Below are 23,192 nucleotides of genomic sequence, written 5' to 3'. Positions count from 1 at the left end.
CAGAATGACAGTATAGTATAATTCCCTTGTCTCTTAGGAATGAACGGCATTAAGATTATTATGTTCAAGTTTTCGGTAAATTGGGTCACTGGCAGTCAAGGTCTTATCAGAATTCCCCAACTAAAATTTTAATGCACATCAGAGAAGACTCAAAGCAGCAGGAAGAAGAGGAGGAAATGGCAGCTTCTCAGATCTTATGGTCTCTAAGCTGGACCTGATCACCTTTCTGGAGCAACTGAATGATCCCAGGAGTATAAGGAGAATGGAGACAACAGCCATATTCCCAGAGTACATCATGAGAAATGCTGGACTGGATGAAGCACAAGCTGGAATCAAGACTGCTGGGAGAAATACCAGTAATCTCAGATATGCAGATGACATGACCCTTAGGGCAAAAAGCGAAGAAGAGCTAAAGAGCCTCTTGATGAAATGGAAAAAGACAGCTGATATTCCAGGATGTGACCACAGAGGAGTGGGAATGCCTGGATCTTGGTCAACAGGAATTATACAGGGACGTGATGCTAGAGAACTATAGGAACTTGGCCACTTTGGGCGTTGTGGTTTCTAAGCCGGACCTTGTCACTTTTCTAGAGCAAATGAAGGAGCCCAGGAATATAAGGAGAATGAAGACAGTGGCCATATACCCAGCTTTGTCTCCTCATGACACCCAGGATTTGATGCCAAGAATCCAGGGTTAGAAGATGTATTCCCAAAAGCAAACCTAGGAAAATATAAAGTATTTCACCACAGAAATTTACATTTAATGAATGACTGGGAACATACGAGGCCATATGAAAGACAGAGAGGATGTTTATATGGACATAAAGAAACTGAGATAGTTACACATAAGGCAAACATTACTGCAAAAAGTCAAGTCAAACTGGGGAGAACACCAACTTCAGTCTTTAACATCTGATGAGAACTGTAAGTTTTTAAGAAAAGATTTCCATCCTTTTTTGACACATACCTGTTCTCTGAAAGGAAACGTAGAAAGCCCGGAAGGTAATCTAGTGTCTACTACAAATACTCATTCAAACAATACTCAATATAGCCTTAGACTAAGCAAATATTCAAGCATGTCTGAACACCAGAAATTTAAAAATGAGGGGGAAAATTCACAATATAATCAATTTGAGGGATTTGTGAGCAGTGGGTCATTAGTCTTCAACCAACAGATATTTTCTCCCCATGCGAAAATGTGTAATGTTGATAATAATGGAAGAGATATAATCCAACCATCACTGTTCAATACATCCCATGGTATGGTTAATATGGAAGATCTTTCGATATATAATAAAATGAAATGAGTCAACCCTTAAGTAAGAGCTCCAGCCCCAATAATTGCAAGAGTATTTATGATGGAGTGAGATTCAGGCAATAAAACTGGGTATAAGATTGAAAGAGACTCAAACCTTATGAAACATCAGGGACCTGAATCTTCACACAGGGATTCAAAAAGCAATAAATGTACAAATATCTTTTATCAGATGTCAGGTCTTTCTCTATAAAGAGTACTCATACTGGAGAGAAGACTCATAATTGTAGTGAATATGATAACATTTCTAATCAGTCTTCAGCACTGGTTCAACAGCAGACTACTCAGAAGTCACAGAAAGAAAACAAGTGTAAGATATGTGGGAAAGTCTCTAATAAGTCATCCGATCTAAGTAGACATAGGAAAATTCATGTCCTATGAATTTTCCAATTCATGTCCTATGAATTTTCCTTCCATACAGGAAGGAAACCTTTCAAGTGTACAGAACATAGCAAAGCATTTATCCATCACTCACATCTTACTCAACATCAGCGAATTCATACTGGAGAGAAACCTCATAAATGTACAGTATGTGGCAAAGCCTTCAATCAGAACTCAACTCTTACTCAACGTCAGTGAACGCATACTGGAGAGAAACCTTATAAATGTAAAGAATGTGACAAAGCCTTTATCCGTTGCTCACATCTTACTCGATATCAGCGAATTCATACTGGCGAGAGACCTTATCATTGTACAGAATGTGGTCAAACCTTTATTCGAAGTTCAACATTAACTGCACATATTCGAATCCATACTGGGGAGAGACCATACAAATGTAAAGAATGTGGCAAAACCTTTATTACAAGTTCAAATATTACTCAACATCACCAAATTCATATGGGGGAGAGATGTTTTAAATGTATGGAATGTGGCAAGGCCTTTATCAACAGTTCTTGTCTTACTAAACATCAGCGAATCCATACTGGGGAGAGACTGTATAAATGCATTGAATGTGGCAAAGCCTTTAATCGGAACTCAAGCCTTACTACACATTTGCGAGGTCATACTGGAGAGAAATCTTATAAATGTACAGAATGTGGCAAAGCCTTTAGTCATAGTGGTCATCTCACTAAACATCTCAGAACACACGCTGGAGAGTGATGGAACAAGTGATGGAAGACGTTTGCCCTAAACATACATCAGAAAACAAGAGTTTATACCAGAAACCTATGGAAATGTTGTAACAACTATGTAGAAAAGTATTTAATCAAAACTCAAATTGAAATAAATATCAGAGGCTGCATACTAGAAAGTATTCCATCAACCCTCTTTTCTAAATTTTCTCTGAAGGAGAATTACTGTAGAGAGCAATCCATAGTTAAAAAACATAGAAAATGGATATATTAGCCAGGATCATGAGATGAAGGTTAATGGTTAGAAAGCTACACTTACTAGCAATGTATCTTTGTTTACAATGACTTGATTTGAGACTAGTTGAAAAGCAAAATGAATGTAATTCAATGCTCAAATAATCCATACTATGCTTTGTTTCCAGTGTGAATGAAAACAGATTTTTGACGGTGTATGCCTCAAAGATTAGCCTTTTTATGTTGTGTTGCAACCATTTCTATTTATTCTCCATTAGAAATGAAGAATACTGTAATGTAAAATGTACAATGAACATCTAAACGGAGATGTTTGTCTTTGATATGAAATATCCTGGGAGGTTGCCGTGATGTGTAAGACAGAAGTTGGTTCTATTTTTTTTTCATATTTATTTATTTAGCTGTATCAGATCTTAGTTGCAGCATGTGGGATCTATTTCCCTGACCAGAGATTAAACCCAGATTCCCTGCATTGGGAATGCAAAGTCTTAGCCACTGGACCACCAGGGAACTTCTCCAAAAGTTGGTTCTAAATTTTCAATAGTTGTATCACTTGAATTGTAAGAACACAATCACAGTTCACTACAGTATTGATGTATCTTTATAATATCAACATAAGGGAAGTATATTACTTGACAATGTTGAAATAAAGACACCTTCTGTAATAACCTAGAAATGTATTAGAAACCCTTTCCAGAAAAGGCATGTAATTAGTGTAATTCCTGTTTCCTAGGCTTTGTTTTGTAAGTCATAAAAATAATGATCCTCACATCCTTTTATCAGAAAAATGAGTATCTTTCTCTACTTTTTTAATCTGATTTGATCATGGATCATACTGTGGATTGTAAAATGTTTGATTTCAACCTTGTGTGAAATTAATACATGGTTATTAATAAAAGTGAATGGTTTCTAGTGTTTCAAAAAATAATAATAATAAAATTTTAACACACATCAGTCTTCATATGACCCCAAGACCCTGACCACCCACAAAAGCATGACCTATCTTCTCTACACATTTTATTTACTCTACTGTACTGACCAAAAGCCTGCTGTGCACAACTATGTCATTTTTCATTCCATCAACAAATAGCTAGTGGCTGCTCAGTAGATTGTAATAATGAGCCATTTTAATTAGCAAGTGGTGAACAATTCTTAAATGAGTAAAATGTTAAGAATTCCAAAATTTGTACAAGAATATGGAACTAATTTTCTTATATTAAGTGAGTCAGGACACCAACCTAGGCGATAAGTGCCAGAACATCATGTTATCAAATATAAAATAAAATCTTAATTAGGTTTGAAGTTACTTTACAGTAAGTGATCCTGAACTGGATTCTATACTAGAGGGGAAACAAAAATCTGCTATTAAGGACACTGAACCCACTGACAAAATTGGAATATGGACTGTGGAGAGGCGAAAGTAAGATATTAATGTTAAATTCCCTGAAGTTGATAAACTAAACTGTGTTTATAAAGGAGGATGTTTATAAAGGAGGATGTCCTTGTTCTTAGGAAATGCTCACTGAACTCTTTAGAGGCAAAAATGGCATGATGGATGCAATTTACCCTCAACTGGTTTTAAAAAATTTTACATATACATGTAGGAATATGTGTGCATATGTGTACATACAATGATAATGATAAAGTAAACATGGAAAATATTCACAGTTAGTGAATCTGGGTAAAAAATAATAGGAGCTTTCTGAGCTATTCTTTTAACTTCCCAATAAAGTTTGAATTTATTTCCAAATAAAAGGTTAGCTTAACTGAAGAACATAACCATCTTACTTACTCATGCCAAGCAACTGTACATCCCACATCATACCTCACTCAATTCTCACAACCACTCGGATAGGACTATTATTTTTCCCATTTTACAGGTAAGAAAACTCAGGCACAGCAGGACAAAGTAACTGATTAAAGGGCACATGGCTGGGACATGGGAAGGTTAGGACTCAAATCCAGGATTACCTGACTTGACAGCCTGACCCCCATGCAAAATACTTATTTAATGCAACAGAATAAAATTCCTGACAATGTGGAAATGAGAAACATAAGGCTGTCACCTGAGGATAGGAGTCTTCAAAGGCACGATCTGGAGTCATATGCTTGATGACATCAGCCAAAATGGTGTTCACCTCTCGTTTCTTAGAGGGGAAAAAAATTAGACCTGTGTTAGACACTGAATGACAGTTGTTGACCATTTTTCTGGTAGAAAGAACTAACATTTTCAGAGTATAGCACACACCTTCCAGGAAACAGTTTCAACTACTCTGCTACAAGTAATGTTAGAGGGAAAATTCCACCCATATCACAGCCCTAAAGACAGCTATGTCTGCACCAAGTCAGGACTAAAACACTGATCTCAAGGTTCTGGAGTATTACTGTCCCAGCTTTCCCTGAGTGCTGGTGAAATCCAACGTGCCACTTTCTGCCCACCCACCGTGGGCCCTTCCCCGGTGCTGCAAAGAGCAGCGAGGCTCTTTGAGAGGAGCACAGGCTGGGTGACCCAATGCCCACTGCACCACACTTTTCTTAGCTCTGTTAGGGGCCAGCCAACTACAGCCTAAATCCACCCTGGTGCCTGCTTTCATACAACCCAGGAGCAAAGAATGATTTTACATTCACACTAAAAGAATAATATTTGGTGACAAGGAAAATTGTATGAGCTTCAAATTTCCGTGTGCATAAAAAAGACTTACTAGAACAGAGTCATGCTCACTCATGTATGGTCTACGGTTGCTTTATGTACAGTGGCAATGACGGACACGTGTATCATAACAGATCACGTGGTCCACAGAGTCTCACATACAGGAATAGTGGCCTTCTACAGAAAAAGCAAGCTGATGTCTGGTCTGTATAACCGGAACAGTGAAGTTTACTGACAAGGTCAATTCGAAGCAGTGCAGCGTCCTGGCACATAGCACACCATCTAAACAGTTGCCAGTATGTACTCGTTTTATGCTCATTGAACTCCCCAGCATGGACATCATTATCCCCATTTTACAGATAAGGAAGTTAAGGCTCAGAGAAGTTAAATGGCTTAGCCAGTGTCACAGCACTAAAAAAAAAAAATCTCATAGTGGCACTGAAAGGAACCAAAGCTTCTTAGAGAAAGGGCTGATTAAAATGTGGGATAAGAAAGTACAAGGGAGGCTGGAGCATCTTATATAGAAAGCAAAGAAGGTATCAAGGACTACAGAGAGTATGTCAGGACTCAGAAGCCACCCTAATAAAGCACTCACTGGATGAAGATGGGACCACTGAGCATCAGTAAGAATAATATAACTGCAAGGACTGATACACAGCAAATATATTTCAACCCAAGAATCCCTGAAGATACCAACAGCAACTACTACTCACTGGTCACCTTTGGGGATGCTAGGAGATTGACTCATTCTAAAACCTAGTAAGTAACAAGGACAAAAATGAGCATCTTGCCTTGCTGTACACACTGTACCTCAGGGTAACCAACTAGGTGGCGTGAAAAGTTTCTCTTCATATCAATACAAGTATTCCAGCTAACAAATACAGGAGAAATGATAATAATTTTGAAAATCACTATTTTGCAACCCATGATAAACCATGAGATGAATGCACCTTGGTGGCCGCTCGCATCATGGAGAAACAACCAGATACCATGAGCCTTCCAGGAGAAGCACCACACCAGCAGCCATGGTGTCAGAAAGCCAAACACAAGGCTGATGAAGAGCCTGTCTCCAGAACTAACAGCCGATTTACAGGAAACGCTGGAGGCAGAAGAACAGGCCAACACCACCACAGGGATGCCTCTGGCCAGTCCAGACCGGGAAACTCTACAGGACAAAGGACCCGATTTCTCCAATAAATAAATAACAGAGTCAAAAAGGAGGGGAACAGGGAGGGAAGGAAAGAAAGAGGGGAAGAGAGGGGAACTTAAAGGTTAAAAGGACTCAAATTAAAGGGTTTTACAACATATGCGCTTAGCCCGTTTTAATCCTGACTGAACAAAGTATGAAAACCTTTTGAGACAACTAGGGGAAATCTGAATATTTATCAAGTTTCAATGGTACTAAAAGATTTATTAATTTTCTCCGTTAGGATAATATATTGAGATTTTGTTTCAGAAAAGGAAATTCTATATCAGAGCTATACACTGAGATACTGACTGGTGAAACACGATGATTAAGCTGCGCTTCAAAATAATCCAGGGGTGGGGAGAAGGGGTAAGGTGCAAATGAAACAACATTTGTCATAAATTGGTCACTTCTGGGTAATGAGTACAAGGGAGATCATGTGCTAGAAGTTTCCATAAAACAAAAACTGGATGAAAGAAAGAGAATTAACAGACTATCATTTACAATAATGCTCAAAATGAGGCAAAACCCATCTCGAGTTAAGAGGCCAGATGGTGTTTATGTTCAACTTCCAAGGCCATGACTGAGAGGGAAGGAAGTATGGGGGGCTTCAGGTTGGGGTGGGGATGGGGAGTTATTTCTTTATCTAGACCATGATTCCCTGGGTGTATCAGTAAAGATTCACTGAACAGCAAACTTGCTGTTTCTGTAAGCTTTCTTCATATAGGTTAAACTTCAATATTTTTCAAAGTTTATTAAAATAAACACCTGGCAACAGGATTTAAAACCACTTCTACCTGCTTCTAAAGTCTCTGCTCATTGACAAGACCAGTATTTCCCAAGCTGAGCTTCTAGTCTGGGCCTAGAGAAAGAAGCATCTTTGCTTGCTTAGAAAAAAATTAAATTACAAGCAAATCAAATATGTTTGGGAAACACTGCTGACTAGACTTCCATGGAAAGTCACAATGAACTTTAACAATAAGCATCTAAGGTGTATTGTGGTGAAAAAAAAAAAAAATCTGCTTAACTTTGTAAAATGCAGTATTTCCCAAACTTACATGTAAGTGTGAACCCTTTTGTTATAGCTCACATATTAATGCTTCATTATACTGAAAAAGGTGTAATTTTCACAAATTAAGGATAATTAGCATCACAAAATGCATAAAGGTCTATGCTAGATTTATTCACAATTATGAACATGAAAAAAATATACTACACATAATACCACAAAAACAATACCATAGTACACATACCGTGAAATGTTTGCAGGTGTACTCCACCCACACTTCAGCACAATTAATGTAGTCCTACAAAGAAAAAGCAAAGACGCCTTTACAATTGACCATATGGCAAAAACTCATAATGTACCAATTCCTTCAAGGGCTCTGAAACTATTGATAGGGATTTCAAAAGTCATGTACAGAAAACTCTGGTCCATTGATAGATTCTACCTCTGAGAGATGAGATGAGAAAATATAAGTTGCCTGAAACTAATTAAACTTTCATTCCAGAATCACTACTTGGACCAAAACAGAAATCTGGGAAGCTCTGGCCCGCCTGGAGAACGGGAAGAACCGCAGGGCAGCAGAGATAACACTGGGGAGTCCTCATCATGTCTCAAGGACCACAGAAAATTCACGCATTGTTTAAGATGTGATATTTCAATGTCCTGAGAAAAAACAGGTCTCCTGCCTTTAAAAACAAACCATTTGTCCTAGAGAGGGGAGATGTATATATGTTGTAAAAGGGTTAAGAAAGCACAAAGGTTTTAGGTAAGAAAGGATGTGTTAGATTCAAGTAGGAAAGATAATGATATGGGTATGGAAACGGTGATGACCAACTTAGTAAGGCTGTCTGCTCCAGAAAACAGGCAAATGGGAAAAAATGTCCAAGGAAAAATAGAATCTGGGACTTCCCTGGCAGTCCAGTGGTTAAGACTCCATGCTCCCAATGCAGGAGCCATGTGTTCGAACCCTGGTCAGGGAACTAAGATCCCACATGCCACAAGGTGCAGCCAACAAAAAAGAATGGAAAAATAGAGTCTGCAAGGATGCCTCTTCTGTTCTGACACCTCACAGAAAAGAAAGAAGAAAGTGGAGGGGAGAAAACAGTTATCTCATTCACACAAGAAAAGACAGGAACATTCTAAGGTCTAACAGAAATGCTAAGAAGGACTTAATGAGGACAGTATGAAGTTAAAAGTCTGGAGAAAATTGTTATTATGAGCTTTTGATGCAAGGTTGCTTTTAAGTCCTGCAGTACAGGCACCAGAGGCCCAGAGGCTTTTGACATAAATATCATAAATAAGCTGTTTTCATTACCAATCAGTTTAAGTTAAACAGGGAATTTCAATAGCTGGAGTTTAGCAAAGATTTTGCTGAACATAGGTTTAGGAAATGGCAACCCACTCCAGTATTCTTGTCCAGAAAATTCCATGGACAGAGGAGCCTGGCAGGCTATACTCCATGGAGCAAACAGTCAGACATGGCTGAGCACAACACAGGTACACAATTGTGTAAACAAGCTTCTAATTTTTCTAAATTATACCACTGTCCTTAATACACTATCATAAATGTGCTGATTAACAAGGGTTTATTTTAAAGTTTATTTATTTGTGCAGGTCTTAGTAGCAGCATGTGGGATTTAGTTCCCTGACCAAGGATCAAACCCCGGGCCCCCCACATTGGGAGCACATAGTCTTAGCCACTGGACCACCAGGGAAATACCCAGTAAGGGGTTTATAACTGGGTTCATTTTAACACTTCCTTCTCAATAAATGATCCAATCAAATGCTACCTCCAATATTCACTTACTTGTTCTGTTATGGTCTGAATGTTTGTATCCCCCTTGAACACATATGTTGAAATCTTAGCCCCTGATGTGATGATGTTAGGATGTAGGGTTTTGGGGCAGTGGTTAGGTCATGAGGGTGAATACCCTGTGAATGGAATTAGTGCCCTTGTAAAAGGGACCCCAGAGGTCTTCCTCCCTCTTTCTGCCATGTGATGAGGAGAAGCTGACAGTCTGCAATCGGGAAGAGGGTCCTCATCAGAACCCAACCATGCTATGTTGCTGCTGTTGAGTTGCTACGTCATGTCTGACTCTTTACAACCCCACGGACTGTAGCCCACCAGGCTGCTGTGGCCACAGAACTTCTCAGGCAAGAATCTTGGAGTGGGCTGCCATTTGCTTCTCCAACCAACCATGCTGGCCCCCTGATTCTGTACTTCTAGCCTTCAGAACTATGAGAAATAAATTTCTATTGTATAGAAACAACATGGTCTATTATATGCTGTTACAACAAACTAAATGAACAAGTACATAGGACAGAAGTGCAGAGTGTGATGAAGCTTGGCCACAAAGACAGCCAATACCATTCCCCAGTGGTACCCACATAAATCGCTGGCATGTTCCCTAAAAGGAAGTGAGGCATAAAACCCAAACCTACAGAATGATGACCAGCACTACACGCATTGCTGCTGCTGCCGCTGAGTCACTTCAGTCGTGGCTGACTCTGTGCGACCCCACAGACAGAAGCCCACCAGGCTTCCCCATCCCTGGGATTCTCCAGGCAAGAACACTGGAGTGGGTTGCCATTTCCTTCTCCAATGCATGAAAGTGAAAAGTGAAAGTGACGTCACTCAGTCATGTCCGACTCTTAGTGATCTCATGGACTGTAGCCTACCAGGCTCCTCCGTCCATGGAATTTTCCAGGCAGGAGTACTGGAGTGGGGTGCCATTGCCTTCTCCGACTACATGCATTATAGCAACTAAAATCAGTTGGTTCCTCTTCCTAAGACTTCCCGTGTCAGAAGTATGCGGAGAAAGAGGCTTCAGCTGTCCATTCAAGGGATGGAAATTGGAATTCCCTTTTGCTAATTACTGGCTTGACTGCTGATCTTCAATTTAGAGTTATCTCAATAAATTGTGTTTTTTCAAATCCAAATATAATTTGACCTTTAAACAATGCAGGGTTTAGGGACACTGATCCTCTATGCAGTCAAAAATTATGTATAACTTATAGCCAGCCCTCTGTATCCATGATTTCTCTGTATTTGCAATTTCGCTTCTATGCATTTAACCAACCAACAGTTGTATAATATCATGGTATTTACCACTGAAAAAAAAATTATCCACGTATAAGTGGATCTGTGCAGTTCAAACCCATCTTGTTCAAGGGTCAACAGTGCTATCGATTGCTGCACTTAGAATGCTCTTTGCAGAGCTATAGGTCTTTTCAAGTTTCAAGTATTCATAATTTTACGCTTCTCATTCGTCTTAAGGCCACAAGAATAAGACATAAAAGGGACACAAAAATCAAGAAATACATCTTTAAAGTTGTAAGTTCTCCATTACAGGTTGACAAACAATACAACTAAATGAAGAAGATTTCATTTTTTTAAAAATAAGGATGATTAGTTGAAAGAGAAATTTTTTAAAGAAAGAGCGGACTACATAACTTGGGCACAAAGCAGTCAAAACAAGGTCTAAATTGTCACCCACCTGTGGATTCTTCAATTTAGTGATAACTTTCCAAGCTTCATTGAGAATCTGAAGTCGATCACTCTCAGGAGGATCAGCCAAGGCCAAGTTTAACCCCAGGGAGCGAAAAAGGAGATGCTAAGAAATATAGCAAACATTACGATCTCAGAAATTAAAAATCAGGGTAACTTAAGAAAATAAAGGCAAGGGCTGTCATAGTCGGCCTATCTCAAGGTTAATCTTCCAAAGACCATTTCCTGAAGTCCTACCACAAACTTATGCAAGTTAAGACTGAGAAGGTCGAAACAAAGAGCTGGCTCTGTGAACTGGTCCGGTCTGTGGGCCATACTATTCTCCTGGACAAAGTTTTACATAATTAATGGATGAAGATATAGTTTTAAAGATATAACACCAAAGTTTTTCCTAAATACTTCATAGTGAGCCAACTGGTTAGATTTAAGACTCACAGAGGCCTGACTCTCGGCAATTACACGTGCCTCACAACCCCAGTCGCTCACTCGTCCTCCTCTGCACTCTTCAGAAACACAGCCCTCACCTGTTTTCCTCTTGGCCCGAGCTGCCCCCGACATCAGATTCCCTCTCCCTGGAGAGCTGTCAGGCAAACACTGCCTATCTGTTCTCCACCAAGGATTAAGTCAAGAGCCTACCTTAGGGAAACCGGACTCGTCGCACTCCTTAATCATGCCAATGAAATCCATGGACCTTGCAGCAATGAACTCGGCCCGGAAAGCCGACATCACAGAGTTCAACAGCAAGGCACTGCAAGACACATATGCCCCACGTCAGCAAAGCTTCCCTTTAAGAAAGTTGCTTTCATTTTAGGATGTATGCTGTTAGAAAAGATGACTGACAACCCTTTAATGGTAGCGTTGGGGAAAAAAAAGATTGCAGTAAAAAGGCAACCTCTAGAGACTAACACAGTGTTTTGTGCATATTCAGAGCTTGATAAATATTCAACTGGCTGGCAGAATGGAAGATGGGTGGATGGATGAGTGAATGGGTGCACAGATCAGTGGATGGAAAGTAACCAAATCCATTTAAACAGAAGAAATGGAGGGAGCCTTCAGTGCACTAATAAAACTAAACATTAAGTAACAATACTGATCCAAGCTGCAAATATATATCCACATCGCCTATGAAAAGCACTGTTCTAGGACCTAGGGACACAGTGGTGAACAAAACCCACTCCAGGCTCCTCATCTACCACTGAAAGGACAGTGGAGGAGAAACCTCTTAGGCCTAGAAGATAAGAATTCAAGTTTATCCTGACTTTATCACTTATCACAGCCCCACAGGGAAAGCACTGCTATTATACCCAATTTATAGATGAAGAGATGGAGACACAGAAAGGTCAGAAAGAGTGGAAAGGTCAGAAAGGTCATAAAGCTAAGAAAGAGTGGAGCCAATATCAGAAGCCAGGCAACTGGACTCCAGCATTCTTGAGGTCAGGTGCTATCCTGCTGCTCTGTAGGCCTCTTGCCCATGCAAGCATGCCAAGCTCAAAAAAACCCAACTGATTCTATTTTCAAACACAGGCTTTATGAATTTCAAAATACTTACTTGTTTCCTAGCTTCTTACATCTCTCCATCATCTCTGTTAGCAGAGCCTAATTTAAAAAAAAATAATAAAAACCATCAAGTTGGGGGATCTAAAGTAACACTTCTCATGAGCACATTTGCAAAGTAATACTCTAAAATAAATGCAGTCATTTACACACCCATTTCTATAATCCTCAGTGTTTGGTGGGATGGGGAGGATGGAGGAGAAAACAAGCTCACTCTTCTGGCATTTAGCGTAATGGGGAAGAGCTAGGGCCCTGGTCATACGCACCGCTGGGTTCAAATCCAGTCTCACCAACTACTTTTCTTCATCTGTAGGCAGATGATACAGGTGGTACCATGCCACCTGCAGATTCCTACAGGACAATGAGAGTGGTACCACCTGTGCCCTAGGGTACCAGTGAGAATGAAATTTGCTTTACTCCCCACCTCTCCTAAGATCCCCTGGAGAAGGGAACAGCTTACCCACTCCAGTATTCTGGCCTGGAGAATTCCATGGTCTGTATAGTCCATTGGTTGCACAGAGTCAGACATGACTGAGTGACTTTCACTTTCCACCTCTTCTAGACCCTCAGTGTTCCTCCCCTTTCACGAGGTGTCTGTGGAGCTCTAAGTAAAATGAATAACACTGGGCCAGTCACAGGGAGAAGCGCTTGACAGTCATGCTGCCACTTGTCACAAACCCTATGAGGCAGGCTCTCAATTCTCCCATTTCACAGATGAGAAACCAAGCTACTGAACAGTGACACGGCTGGGCCAAGATGACATGGCTAGTTACGGTGGGCTGGACATGACCTGGGAAGTCTGGCATCAAAGGCCATGCTCTTCACTCCACTTCCTCTCAAGTGCATTTTGAAGCATTTTTTCCCCAAAAGAAAATAAATGTTTTACTCATTGGAATACTATTACTGGTTTTAGAGCTATCTTAAGACAATTATGCATCTTTAAAAGAGCTCTTGTTATTAAGAAAATCAATACAAAGAAGTATCTCATAGTGCAGTGGTTTGAGGAAAGTTTCAAACGGCACAGACAAGGTCAATCCCAAGACAAAAGAGCTAATAACAGTAGCCTTGACACTAAGCACTCACCAGGCACCCAGCAGTAGGCACTGGGCATCCCTGGTAGCTCAATGGGTAAAGAATCCGCCTGCAATGCAGGAGACCCCAGTTCGATTCCTGGGTCGGAAAGATCTCCTGGAGAAGGGATACGCTACCCAATCCAATATTCTGGTCTGGAGAATTCCATGGACTGTATAGTCCATGGGGTCGCAAAGAGTCAGACACAACTGAGCGACTTTCACTTTCACTTGAGTGCTTTATATACCTTTTCCCATTCACTCTTCACAATGGCCTTTGAGACCCTGTCTGTTATCCCTATTTTACAGATAAGAAAGCCAAAACTCAGCTAGGTTAAGACACTTCCTACTAAGTGGCAGAAATGAGATTTGCACCTAAGTCTGGCCAGGATATCAAAAAATAAAATGAGTCTTTTTTAGTGCAATTCCACTTTTTTCAGCTGTGTCCTTCCGTGTCCTGGGTGTCCCTGAATAATTAAGGTGATCGTTGATTGTGGGGATACTATCAATACCCTAGAACCCCTATTTTATTCAGATTTCTGTCTTTGTCCAACAAAAATCAGGTTGGGTCCTGTTCTGGAGTGAATTATGTTCCCTCCATTCATTTGTTGAAGCCCTAACCACAATGTGACTGTGTTTGGAGATAGGGTTTTTAAAGGAGTTAATTAATACCAGGTGAGGTCATAAGGGCGCAGCCCTAATCCAATAGGACTGCTGTCCTCATAAGAAGAGGAAGAGAGGCTAGGGACACATGTGCACAGATGAGAGGACCAGGCAAGGACACAGTGAGAAGACTGGTCTGCAGGCCAAGGAGAAAAGTCTCACCACAGACCAACCCCACTGGGACCTTGATCTCAGACTTTCCAGCCTCCAAAACTGCGAGAAGATACATTTCTGTTGTTTAAAGCCACTCAGTCTATCATGGAAGCCTGCTAATATCTGAATCGCCACTAACTCCCAAGTTAATGGTGTTAGAAGGTGGAGCCTTTGGAGGTGATTAGGTCTTAAGGGTGGAGCCCTCATAAATGGAATCAGTGCCCTTATAAAAGCAGCCCTGGAAAGCTCTCTTGTCCCTTCTGCCACGTGAGCACACAGCCAGAAGATACAATCTATGAACCAGGAAGTAGGCCCTCACCAGATACTGTATCTGCCAGCATCTTGATCTTGGACTTCCCAGCCTCCAGAACCATTAGAAATAAACTTCTGTTATTTATAACACACCCACTATGTGGTGTTTTGTTCCAGCTGCCTGAATATACTAAGCAAACTAACACAGGCCCAAGTCAATCACGGTGGTCTCATTCCCCTTGCAAGTGGTGGGTTTAGACAGGGCACATGACCGATTTTTCTCGCTACTGAGATGGGGGCTTAGAGGAAAGTCTTCCTGTTCTTAAATAGGAATTGGAGGAACTGAAGACTCCCGATCTTCCTGCCTCTGGATTCTGCCATGTCTGGGCGTGATGCCTGGAATGGCTACAGCCACTGTGTTGCTATCTGGTGATGGCAGAGGAGAGAGAACAGAACCCGCCTGGCCCAGGGCCTTCATTTGCTATTCAAGAGAACACACTGAGTTATCTCTGTAGGGCCAGTTAAGTGTTCCTTGCAGCCAGAGCATCCCAACTGATGATAAAATTGACAATGTCACAAAAGACCTCCCTAACCCATTCATAGGGGATTCAATATTTGAAAAGTCATTCATGAAGAACAGTATCAAAGTGGTTCCTGGGAAAGCTGAATAAGAGATACTCTTATAACGATCACATTGATACTCCTCAACACACACAAATAATCACTCATTCAACACTTGCCTGTGAAGCAACAGCAATGTTATTGCTGTTGTTCAGTCACTAAGTTGTGTCTGACTCTTTACAACCCCATGGACTGCAGCACACCAGGCTTCCCTGTCCGTCATCATCTCCCAGAGTTGGCTCAAACTCATTTTCATCACATCAGTGATGCTATCCAACCATCTTATCCTCTGCTGCCCCCTTCTCCTCCTGCCCTCAATCTTTTCCAGCATCAAGGTCTTTTCCAATAAGCCACTATTCTAGGCACTAGGAATAGGGCAGTGAGGAAATCAAGACAGAAATCCATGCCCTTGGGCGGCTTATTCTCTATCTCATACACACACACACAAACGAATGAGAAAACCTTGGTCCAGCACTTCTGAAAAGACAAAATGGGACAACTGCTAACATAGGGACAAAATGTTCTGGCCATTAAGACAAATGCCTTAAAAGCTCTCTTTTCACGGAAGATGAATACACTAAAAATGCATCCAAGAATATAACTCAAAAAACAAAAAAGGCTCCACTGTCATTACCCTAAGTGTCCACAGAGCCAAATGGCTATAGACCCCAGGAAGATCTATTAGCAGTTTTTGTTTGTTTTTTTTTTTCCAGAGAGTGACAGGATTGACTACTTTCGGCAAGAACAAGAGGAACAACAGTTCAAACCAGTCTGAGATCGAAACAAGCCTGTTGTTGGCTGAGATAAAACACTGAAAAACTTGCAGCTCAGAATATACATTTACAGACACATCAGAACTTGAAGTTTCATTAGGCTCCTACACTTATTTGGCTATATATTTGCTTTTTATAAAAATTATAAAAATAAGAAGTGCCTTTGGATAGAAGTTCAAACAATACCGTCATGTATCAAGTAAAATATGCATGCCCTCATTCCCAACTCCCTCTTCCTAGGGATCATCAGTGTCAACATTTGGTGTCTAATCTTTCAAGGCCTTTGTCTATGTTCTATGAATATATAGCTTCTGTTGTAGAAGACTTTTGTTTTACAAAAATGGACACTTGCTATATGGACTATCAATATGGAGAGACAATTTGCCTTTTTTGCTCAAGAATCTGGCACGGGGCTCCCTCCTCCCATGTTAGTGCTCATAAATCCATCTCTCTAAGCCTGAGGAATCCACACCATGTTTATAACATTATTTTTCAAACTGCTCCAAATTGATGACATTTTTGAAAAGTTTTATTTGTAATCAACTATAGACTCATAAGAAACTGCAAAAATAGTACAGGTGCTGGTTACCCATCACTAAGCTTCCCCCAATGGTGACATCTTACATAACTATAGTGTACTGTCAAAGTTGAGAAAGTGACATTGGTATAATGTTAATATAATTAACTAGACCGTTTCACCAGACTCTTCATGTACCTTTTTTTGTAGGGGAAAGGATACATCTTTGTGATATTTCATTAACATATTTCGCTTTGCATAGCCACCATTATATCTAAGGATGTCTCCAGATTAGGGTTATTCACCCACTCCAAAAGTACAGGAAGAGAAAAAAGAAGTTGGGTCAATAACACATTTCTGTTTTCTAACAAGGGAGGGACTTGTGGTTAGAACTCTGTGCTTCTATCTGCAGGGGCTATGGGTTTGTTCCCTGGTCTGGGAACTAGGATCCCACATGCCACAACTCAGCAAAAAGCAAATAATAATAAATAATTAAAATAATCTTGAAAACCTAACATATTTCTGATTTCTAAGCTAAGATTAACTCATATGAAGCCCAGACTGCGCTAGAGATGTGTAATTCTACTTTTAATAAGTAAATATGCTTACAATCAGTCTTTATAATTATTGCTCTGTTAAAAAGTAAACTAAATAATACATATATCGTATTTTCGTTATTTTTCTAGATGAAATAAACATGTAAACTGTAGGCAAAATTATAAACTAATCTGAAAAGATAAAACCTCTTTCCTCTAAACCAGAGTTACTGTGATTAATTCTCAAAGGAATAAAATATGTCAATGTGAATAAAAAGAACTTTTATACCAAAGGCATTAAAAGGAGAATTTTTTATTCTTCTTTCTATTATTTACCTTTCTCTGGGGTTTCTTCCCTAATTCAAAAGAATGAAAATAACACACATGTATGCTTGAGAGGGATTTATCAATCACCAACACTGGTCTTAGATTTGCATTGCCAGTCGAATTGTATTTTAGAATGTTAAAAGAGCAGTTTTAATAGCCAACAAAACAGTCCGAAATGGAGTACTTGGGTGCAGTCTCAAAAATGACAGAATAAGCTCTGTTCGTTTTCAAGGCAAACCATTCAATATTACAGTAATCCAAGTCTATGCCCCAACCAGTAATGCTGAAGAAGCTGGAGTTGAACGGTTCTACGAAGACCTACAAGACATTCTAGAACTAACACCCAAAAAAGATGTCCTTTTCATCATAGGGGACTGGAATGCAAAAGTAGGAAGTCAAGAGATACCTGTAGTAACTGGCAAATTTGGCCTTGGAGTATAAAATGAAGCAGGGCTAAGGCTAATAGAGTTTTGCCAAGAGTACGCACTGGTCATAGCAAGCACCCTCTTCCAACAACACAAAAGACTCTACACATGGACATCACCAGATTGTCGATACTGAAATAAGATAGATTATATTCTTTGCAGCCAAAGATGGAGAAGCTCTATACAGTCAGCAAAAACAAGATCGGGAGCTGCCTTGTGGCTCAGATCATGAACTTCTTATTGCCAAATTCAGACTTAAATTGAAGAGAGTAGGAACAACTACTTGATCATTCAGGTGACAAATCCCTTATGATTATACAGTGAAAGTGAAAGTGAAGTCGCTCAGTCATGTCTGACTCTCTGCAATTCCATGGACTGTAGTCTACCAGGCTTCTCTGTCCATGGGATTTTCCAGGCAAGAGTACTGGAGTGGGCTGCCATTTCCTTCTCCAGGGGATCTTCCTGACCAGGGATCGAACCCAGGTCTCATGCATTGCAGGCAGACGCTTTATACAGTGAAAGTGACAAATAGATTCAAAGGATTAGATCTGATAGACAGAATGCCTGAAGAACTATGGATGGAGGTTCATGACATTGTACAGGAGGCAGTAATCAAGACCATCCCCAAGAAAAAGAAATGCAAAAAGGCAAAATGGTTGACTGAGCAGGCCTTACAAATAGCTGAGAAAAGAATAGAAGTGAAAAGCAATGGAGAAAAGGAAAGATATTACCCATCTGAATGCAGAATTCCAAAGAATAGCAAAGAGAGATAAGAAAGACTTCCTCAATGATCACTGCAAAGAAATAGAGGGAAACAATAGAAATGGGAAAGACTAGAGATCTCTTCAAGAAAATTAGAGATACCAAGGGAACATTTCATGCAAAGATGGGTACAATAAAGGACAGAAATGGTATGGATCTAATAGAAGCAGAAGATATTAAGAAGAGGTGGCGAGAATACACAAAAGAACTATACAAAAAAAGATCTTCATGACCCAGATAATCACGATGACGTGATTACTCACCTAGAGCCAGACACCCTGGAGTGTGAAGTCAAGTGGGCCTTAGGAAGCATCAATACCAACAAAGTTAGTGGAGGTGATGGAATTCCAGTTGAGCCATTTCAAATCGTAAACGATGATACTGTGAAAGTGCTGCACTCAATATGCCAGCAAATCTGGAAAACTCAGCAGTGGGCACAGGACTGGAAAAGGTCAGTTTTCATTCCAATCCCAAAGAAGTGCAAGGCCAAAGAATGTTCAAACTACCACACAATTGCACTCATCTCACATGCTAGCAAAGTAATGCTCAAAATTCTCCAAGCCAGGCTTCAACAGCACGTGAACCGTGAACTTCCAGATGTTCAAGATAGATTTAGAAAACGCAGAGGAACCAGAGATCAAATTGCCAACATCCGCTGGATCACAGAAAAAGCAAGAGAGTTCCAGAAAAAACATCTACTTCTGCTTTACTGACTACACCAAAGCCTTTGACTGTGTAGATCACAACAAATTGCGGAAAATTCTGAAAGAGATGGGAATACCAGACCACCTTACCTGCCTCCTGAGAAATCTGTATGCAGATCAAGAAGAAACAATAAGAACCAGACAGGGAACAACAGACTGGTTCCAAATCAGGAAAGGAGTATGTCAAGGCTGTATACTGTTACCCTGTTTATTTAACTTATATGCAGAGTACATCATGCGAAATGCTGGCTGGATGAAGCACAAGCTGGAATTTAAGATTGCTGGGAGAAATAACAATAACTTCAGATATGCAGATGACACCACCCTTATGGCAGAAAGTGAAGAGGGACTAAACAGCCTCTTGATGAAAGTGAAAGAGGAGAGTGAAAAAGTTCGCTTCAAGCTCAACATTCAGAAAACGAAGATCCTGGCATCTGGTCCCATCACTTCATGGCAAACAGATGGAGAAACAATGGAAACAGTGACAGACTTTATTTTCTTGGGCTCCAAAATCACTGCAGATGGTGACTGCAGCCATGAAATTAAAAGACACTTGCTCCTTGGAAGAAAAGCTATGAACAACCTAGACAGTATATTAAAAAGCAAAGACATTACTTTGCTGACAAAGGTCCATTTAGTCCAAATATGGTTTTTCCAGTAGTCATGTATGGATGTCAGAGTTGGACTATAAAGAAAGCTGAGAGCTGAAGAACTGATGTTTGAACTGTGGTGGTGAAGAAGATTCTTGAGAGTCCCTTGGACTGCAAGGAGAACAAACCAGTCAATCCTACCGAAATCAGTCCTGAATATTCATTGGAAGGACTGATGCTGACGTTGAAACTGCAATACTTTGGCCACCTGATGTGAAGAACTGACTCATTAGAAAAGACCCTGATGCTGGGAAAGATCAAAGACAGGATGAGAAGGGGCCAACAGAGGATGAGATGGTTAAATGGCATTACTGACTCGATGGACATGAGTTTGAGCAAGCTCCGGGAGTTGGTGAAGGACAGGGAAGCCTGGCATGCTGCAGTCCATGGGGTCACAAAGAGTCAGACAACTGAGCGACTGAACTGAACTGCACTTATATTAACAGTAAGAGCACTGGGACAGCAGTCCCATGGTTCAATTTGTTTAAGTCTCACTTTAATAGTATAGCAGTTACTAGAATCAAAGTCTAAAGCAGTCAAGCAAACAAATCTGCTGGTTTCAGAGTCACTCTGAAAATGGCTACACGGCTTCTTTCTAACTGTGTGACTATAAAAAGTTTCTAAGCCTTAGGTGCCTCTTCTATAAATGGCAATAACAGCAGCACCTAGCTTGGGGAAGCTTTGAAAGTGAATTAACACAGCCAAATAAAGTAATTGGGCTTCCCCACTGGCTCAACAGTAAAGAATCCATCTGCAGTGCAAGAGATGCAGGGGACTCAGGTTCAATCCGTGGGTTAGGACATTCACCTAGAGGAGGAAATGGCAACCCACTCCAGTATTCTTGCTGAAAAATCCCATTGGATGGAGGGCTACAGTCCATGGGGTCGCAAAGAGTCAGACAAGACTGAACAACTGAGCCACGGACACAAGTGAAGTAACCAACACAGGCAGACCTCAGAGATATTGCAGGTTCTGGTCCAGACCACTGCAATGAAGTAAATATCTCAATAAAGCAAGTCATACAAGTTTTTTGGTTTCTCGGTACATATGAAAATTATGCTTTATACTATTCTGTACACTATGAAATGTGCAACGACATTATGTCTAAAAATAAGTGTATATATATGTATACACACCATAATTAAAAAACACTTTATTGCTAAAAAATGATAACCATCATCTGAACCTTCAGTGAGGTGTAATTTTTTTTTTGCAATAGTAACATCAAAGATCACTGCTCATTGATCACCATAACAAATAAAACGAAAAAGTCTGAAATGTTGTGAGAATTACCACAATGACACAGAGACATGAAGCGAGCAAATGCTGTTGGAAAACTGGCACCAACAGACTTGCTTAACGCAGAGCTGGAAAAAATGAACTAACTGCACAGTGCATCACAGCACAGTGCTACAAAAGTAGGGCTGCCCGTGGGGCGCAGCGCAGAGGGAGCCTCAGAAAGAGGCAGTTGTGTTAAGGGCTCCGAGCTCAGCAGCATCTCTGACCCAACTCCATGCTCCATTTCTTCACAGCCAACCAACACTGCCTTCTAGTCTCTTCCTGAAAGGTCACAAAACTCTAACAAAGGGCATTTGTTATAATGTTAAGTGAGGGGAAAGCATCAGAAAGGCATACGGGAAAAATTTCTCATGTGCAAAACACAACTGTAATAACAGAGCAAGAGTGAAAGTGGAGAGAGAAGTATTAAAAAGCAAACGCACCAGAATGTTAACAATGGCCAGTTACTCAGCACAGAATTTTAGGTGGCTCTTTTTCTCCTTTTAACCTATCTTTTCCAAAGTCTTTCCAATGAATATGTACTTATTAAAGAATGTTTTCTGATTATGAAAATCCTCTCCTATCCATTCTGCCTCTTGTTTTTTCCATGGCTGCCAACTGGTACTCTTCTAATCCATCTGGTATGCTTCTGCCAGTCTGATCTTCAAGCACCACTTTTTTCAAATCATCTCCCTGATCAAAAATCTTCAAGAGCTGCCTGGTCTCCGCAACACAATGATCAACAACCTCTGCACCCTGGGCCACTCCCAGGCGGCCAACTTCCTCACTCGTCTCCGGTAATGCATGTCTCCTTACTATGCCTCTTACCTGTCAGTCTATACAGGTCTCTTCCCTCAACCCCTCCTTACTGCCCCCGACTCATCTCCTGCCCTTCAAATCAGGCCAGGCCCCATCTCCTGTTAAGACCAAAGATAGCGATGATGGCCACCCCCATCTGCCTGCTGCCTGTCACACCAATCTTGGTCATGTGCTGGCGTGCACTATCATAGTCATCTCATGAGAGCCCTTTGAGGAAGGCTCCATTCAGCCCCATTTTACAGCTGGTAAAACTGAGGCATCAAGAGGCCAAGCAGCCCAAGCCAACACAGTCACAATTTGAACTCAGTTCTACCTCACTACCTGCCCCAGCCTCTACCACCTTCCTCTTCTTTCCTTCAACAGTGACAACCTGCATCACACAGCTGAGCACAGCATTACAGGATTCCATACCAGACCCAGACAACAAGCTGCTGAAAATGGTAAGCTTACCAAGGAATTTGTTTTCACTGCCCAAACCATGTTTTATGAAACAGCTGCTTTTCTCTGCAAAGTGTTCCTAAAATTGGGGGCATAAAGGTTTAACTTAATTTTAATTGCATAAATGGTGGGGGTGGGGGGAAGCTTATCTTTAAACAACAACAAACAGCCTTACTGAGTGATCATTCCCTGATTTGGGGAGGGAGGGAACTGGGGATTTCAATATGAAATTTCGTGTGTCAGGTATTTGCAGCTCGAGGCATTTCTCCTTTCTCTCATCTAAATGATTCTCCCTTCCCCCTCTCACTTACCTGTCCTGTGTGTTGCTAACTGCTGCAGACAAATGCCTACATTCTGGAGGTGTGGCCCCTTAAAGACACACACAGCTCCAACTCCCTAGGGGACACATCCCAGCCACTGTCAAAGAGCTTTTTAGCTACCACTTTGTCACACACGTTTTCAGCACCACCCTCTACACTGACTTTAATTCTTCCACATTTTGAAAATGATTTTTTTTCTTATGAAACACTGCAAGTTCCTTGTTTAAATGCCCCAAGAATCAGAGTTTGTTATTATTCGGGTGACCTAATTTTTTTAAATCACTTCTTCTGGTACAATAATGATTTCCTAGAGTTTTACTCCCCAGGAAAGCACTATTCC

At 40.7% G+C, this 23,192-nt stretch overlaps 1 protein-coding gene and 2 pseudogenes across 4 annotated transcripts in view; 2 read left to right on the top strand and 1 right to left on the bottom strand.

Annotated features, from left to right (window-relative positions):
• The window catches only part of VPS35L (VPS35 endosomal protein sorting factor like), a 141,152-nt gene that overhangs the window by 61,478 nt on the left and 56,482 nt on the right, over positions 1-23,192 (bottom strand). For all 4 annotated transcript variants that reach the window (XM_069570239.1, XM_069570238.1, XM_069570240.1 and 1 more), the window contains 5 exons: positions 12,540-12,586; positions 11,627-11,738; positions 10,980-11,096; positions 7,730-7,783; positions 4,707-4,787 (listed from right to left, as the gene is read on the bottom strand). In XM_069570239.1, the coding sequence (XP_069426340.1) occupies positions 4,707-4,787; positions 7,730-7,783; positions 10,980-11,096; positions 11,627-11,738; positions 12,540-12,586 (411 nt within the window). The remainder of the gene's footprint in view (positions 1-4,706; positions 4,788-7,729; positions 7,784-10,979; positions 11,097-11,626; positions 11,739-12,539; positions 12,587-23,192) is intronic.
• On the top strand, positions 40-698 carry LOC138429670 (KRAB domain-containing protein 5 pseudogene; annotated as a pseudogene).
• Positions 1,466-2,416, top strand: LOC138429669 (zinc finger protein 502-like; annotated as a pseudogene).

This window comes from Ovis canadensis, chromosome 24 (genome assembly GCF_042477335.2).
Source record: "Ovis canadensis isolate MfBH-ARS-UI-01 breed Bighorn chromosome 24, ARS-UI_OviCan_v2, whole genome shotgun sequence".
In the NCBI taxonomy this organism is placed as follows: domain Eukaryota; kingdom Metazoa; phylum Chordata; class Mammalia; order Artiodactyla; family Bovidae; genus Ovis; species Ovis canadensis.
The sequence above is the reverse complement of the archived record's forward strand: the minus strand, read 5'-3'. Positions and strand labels throughout refer to the sequence as shown.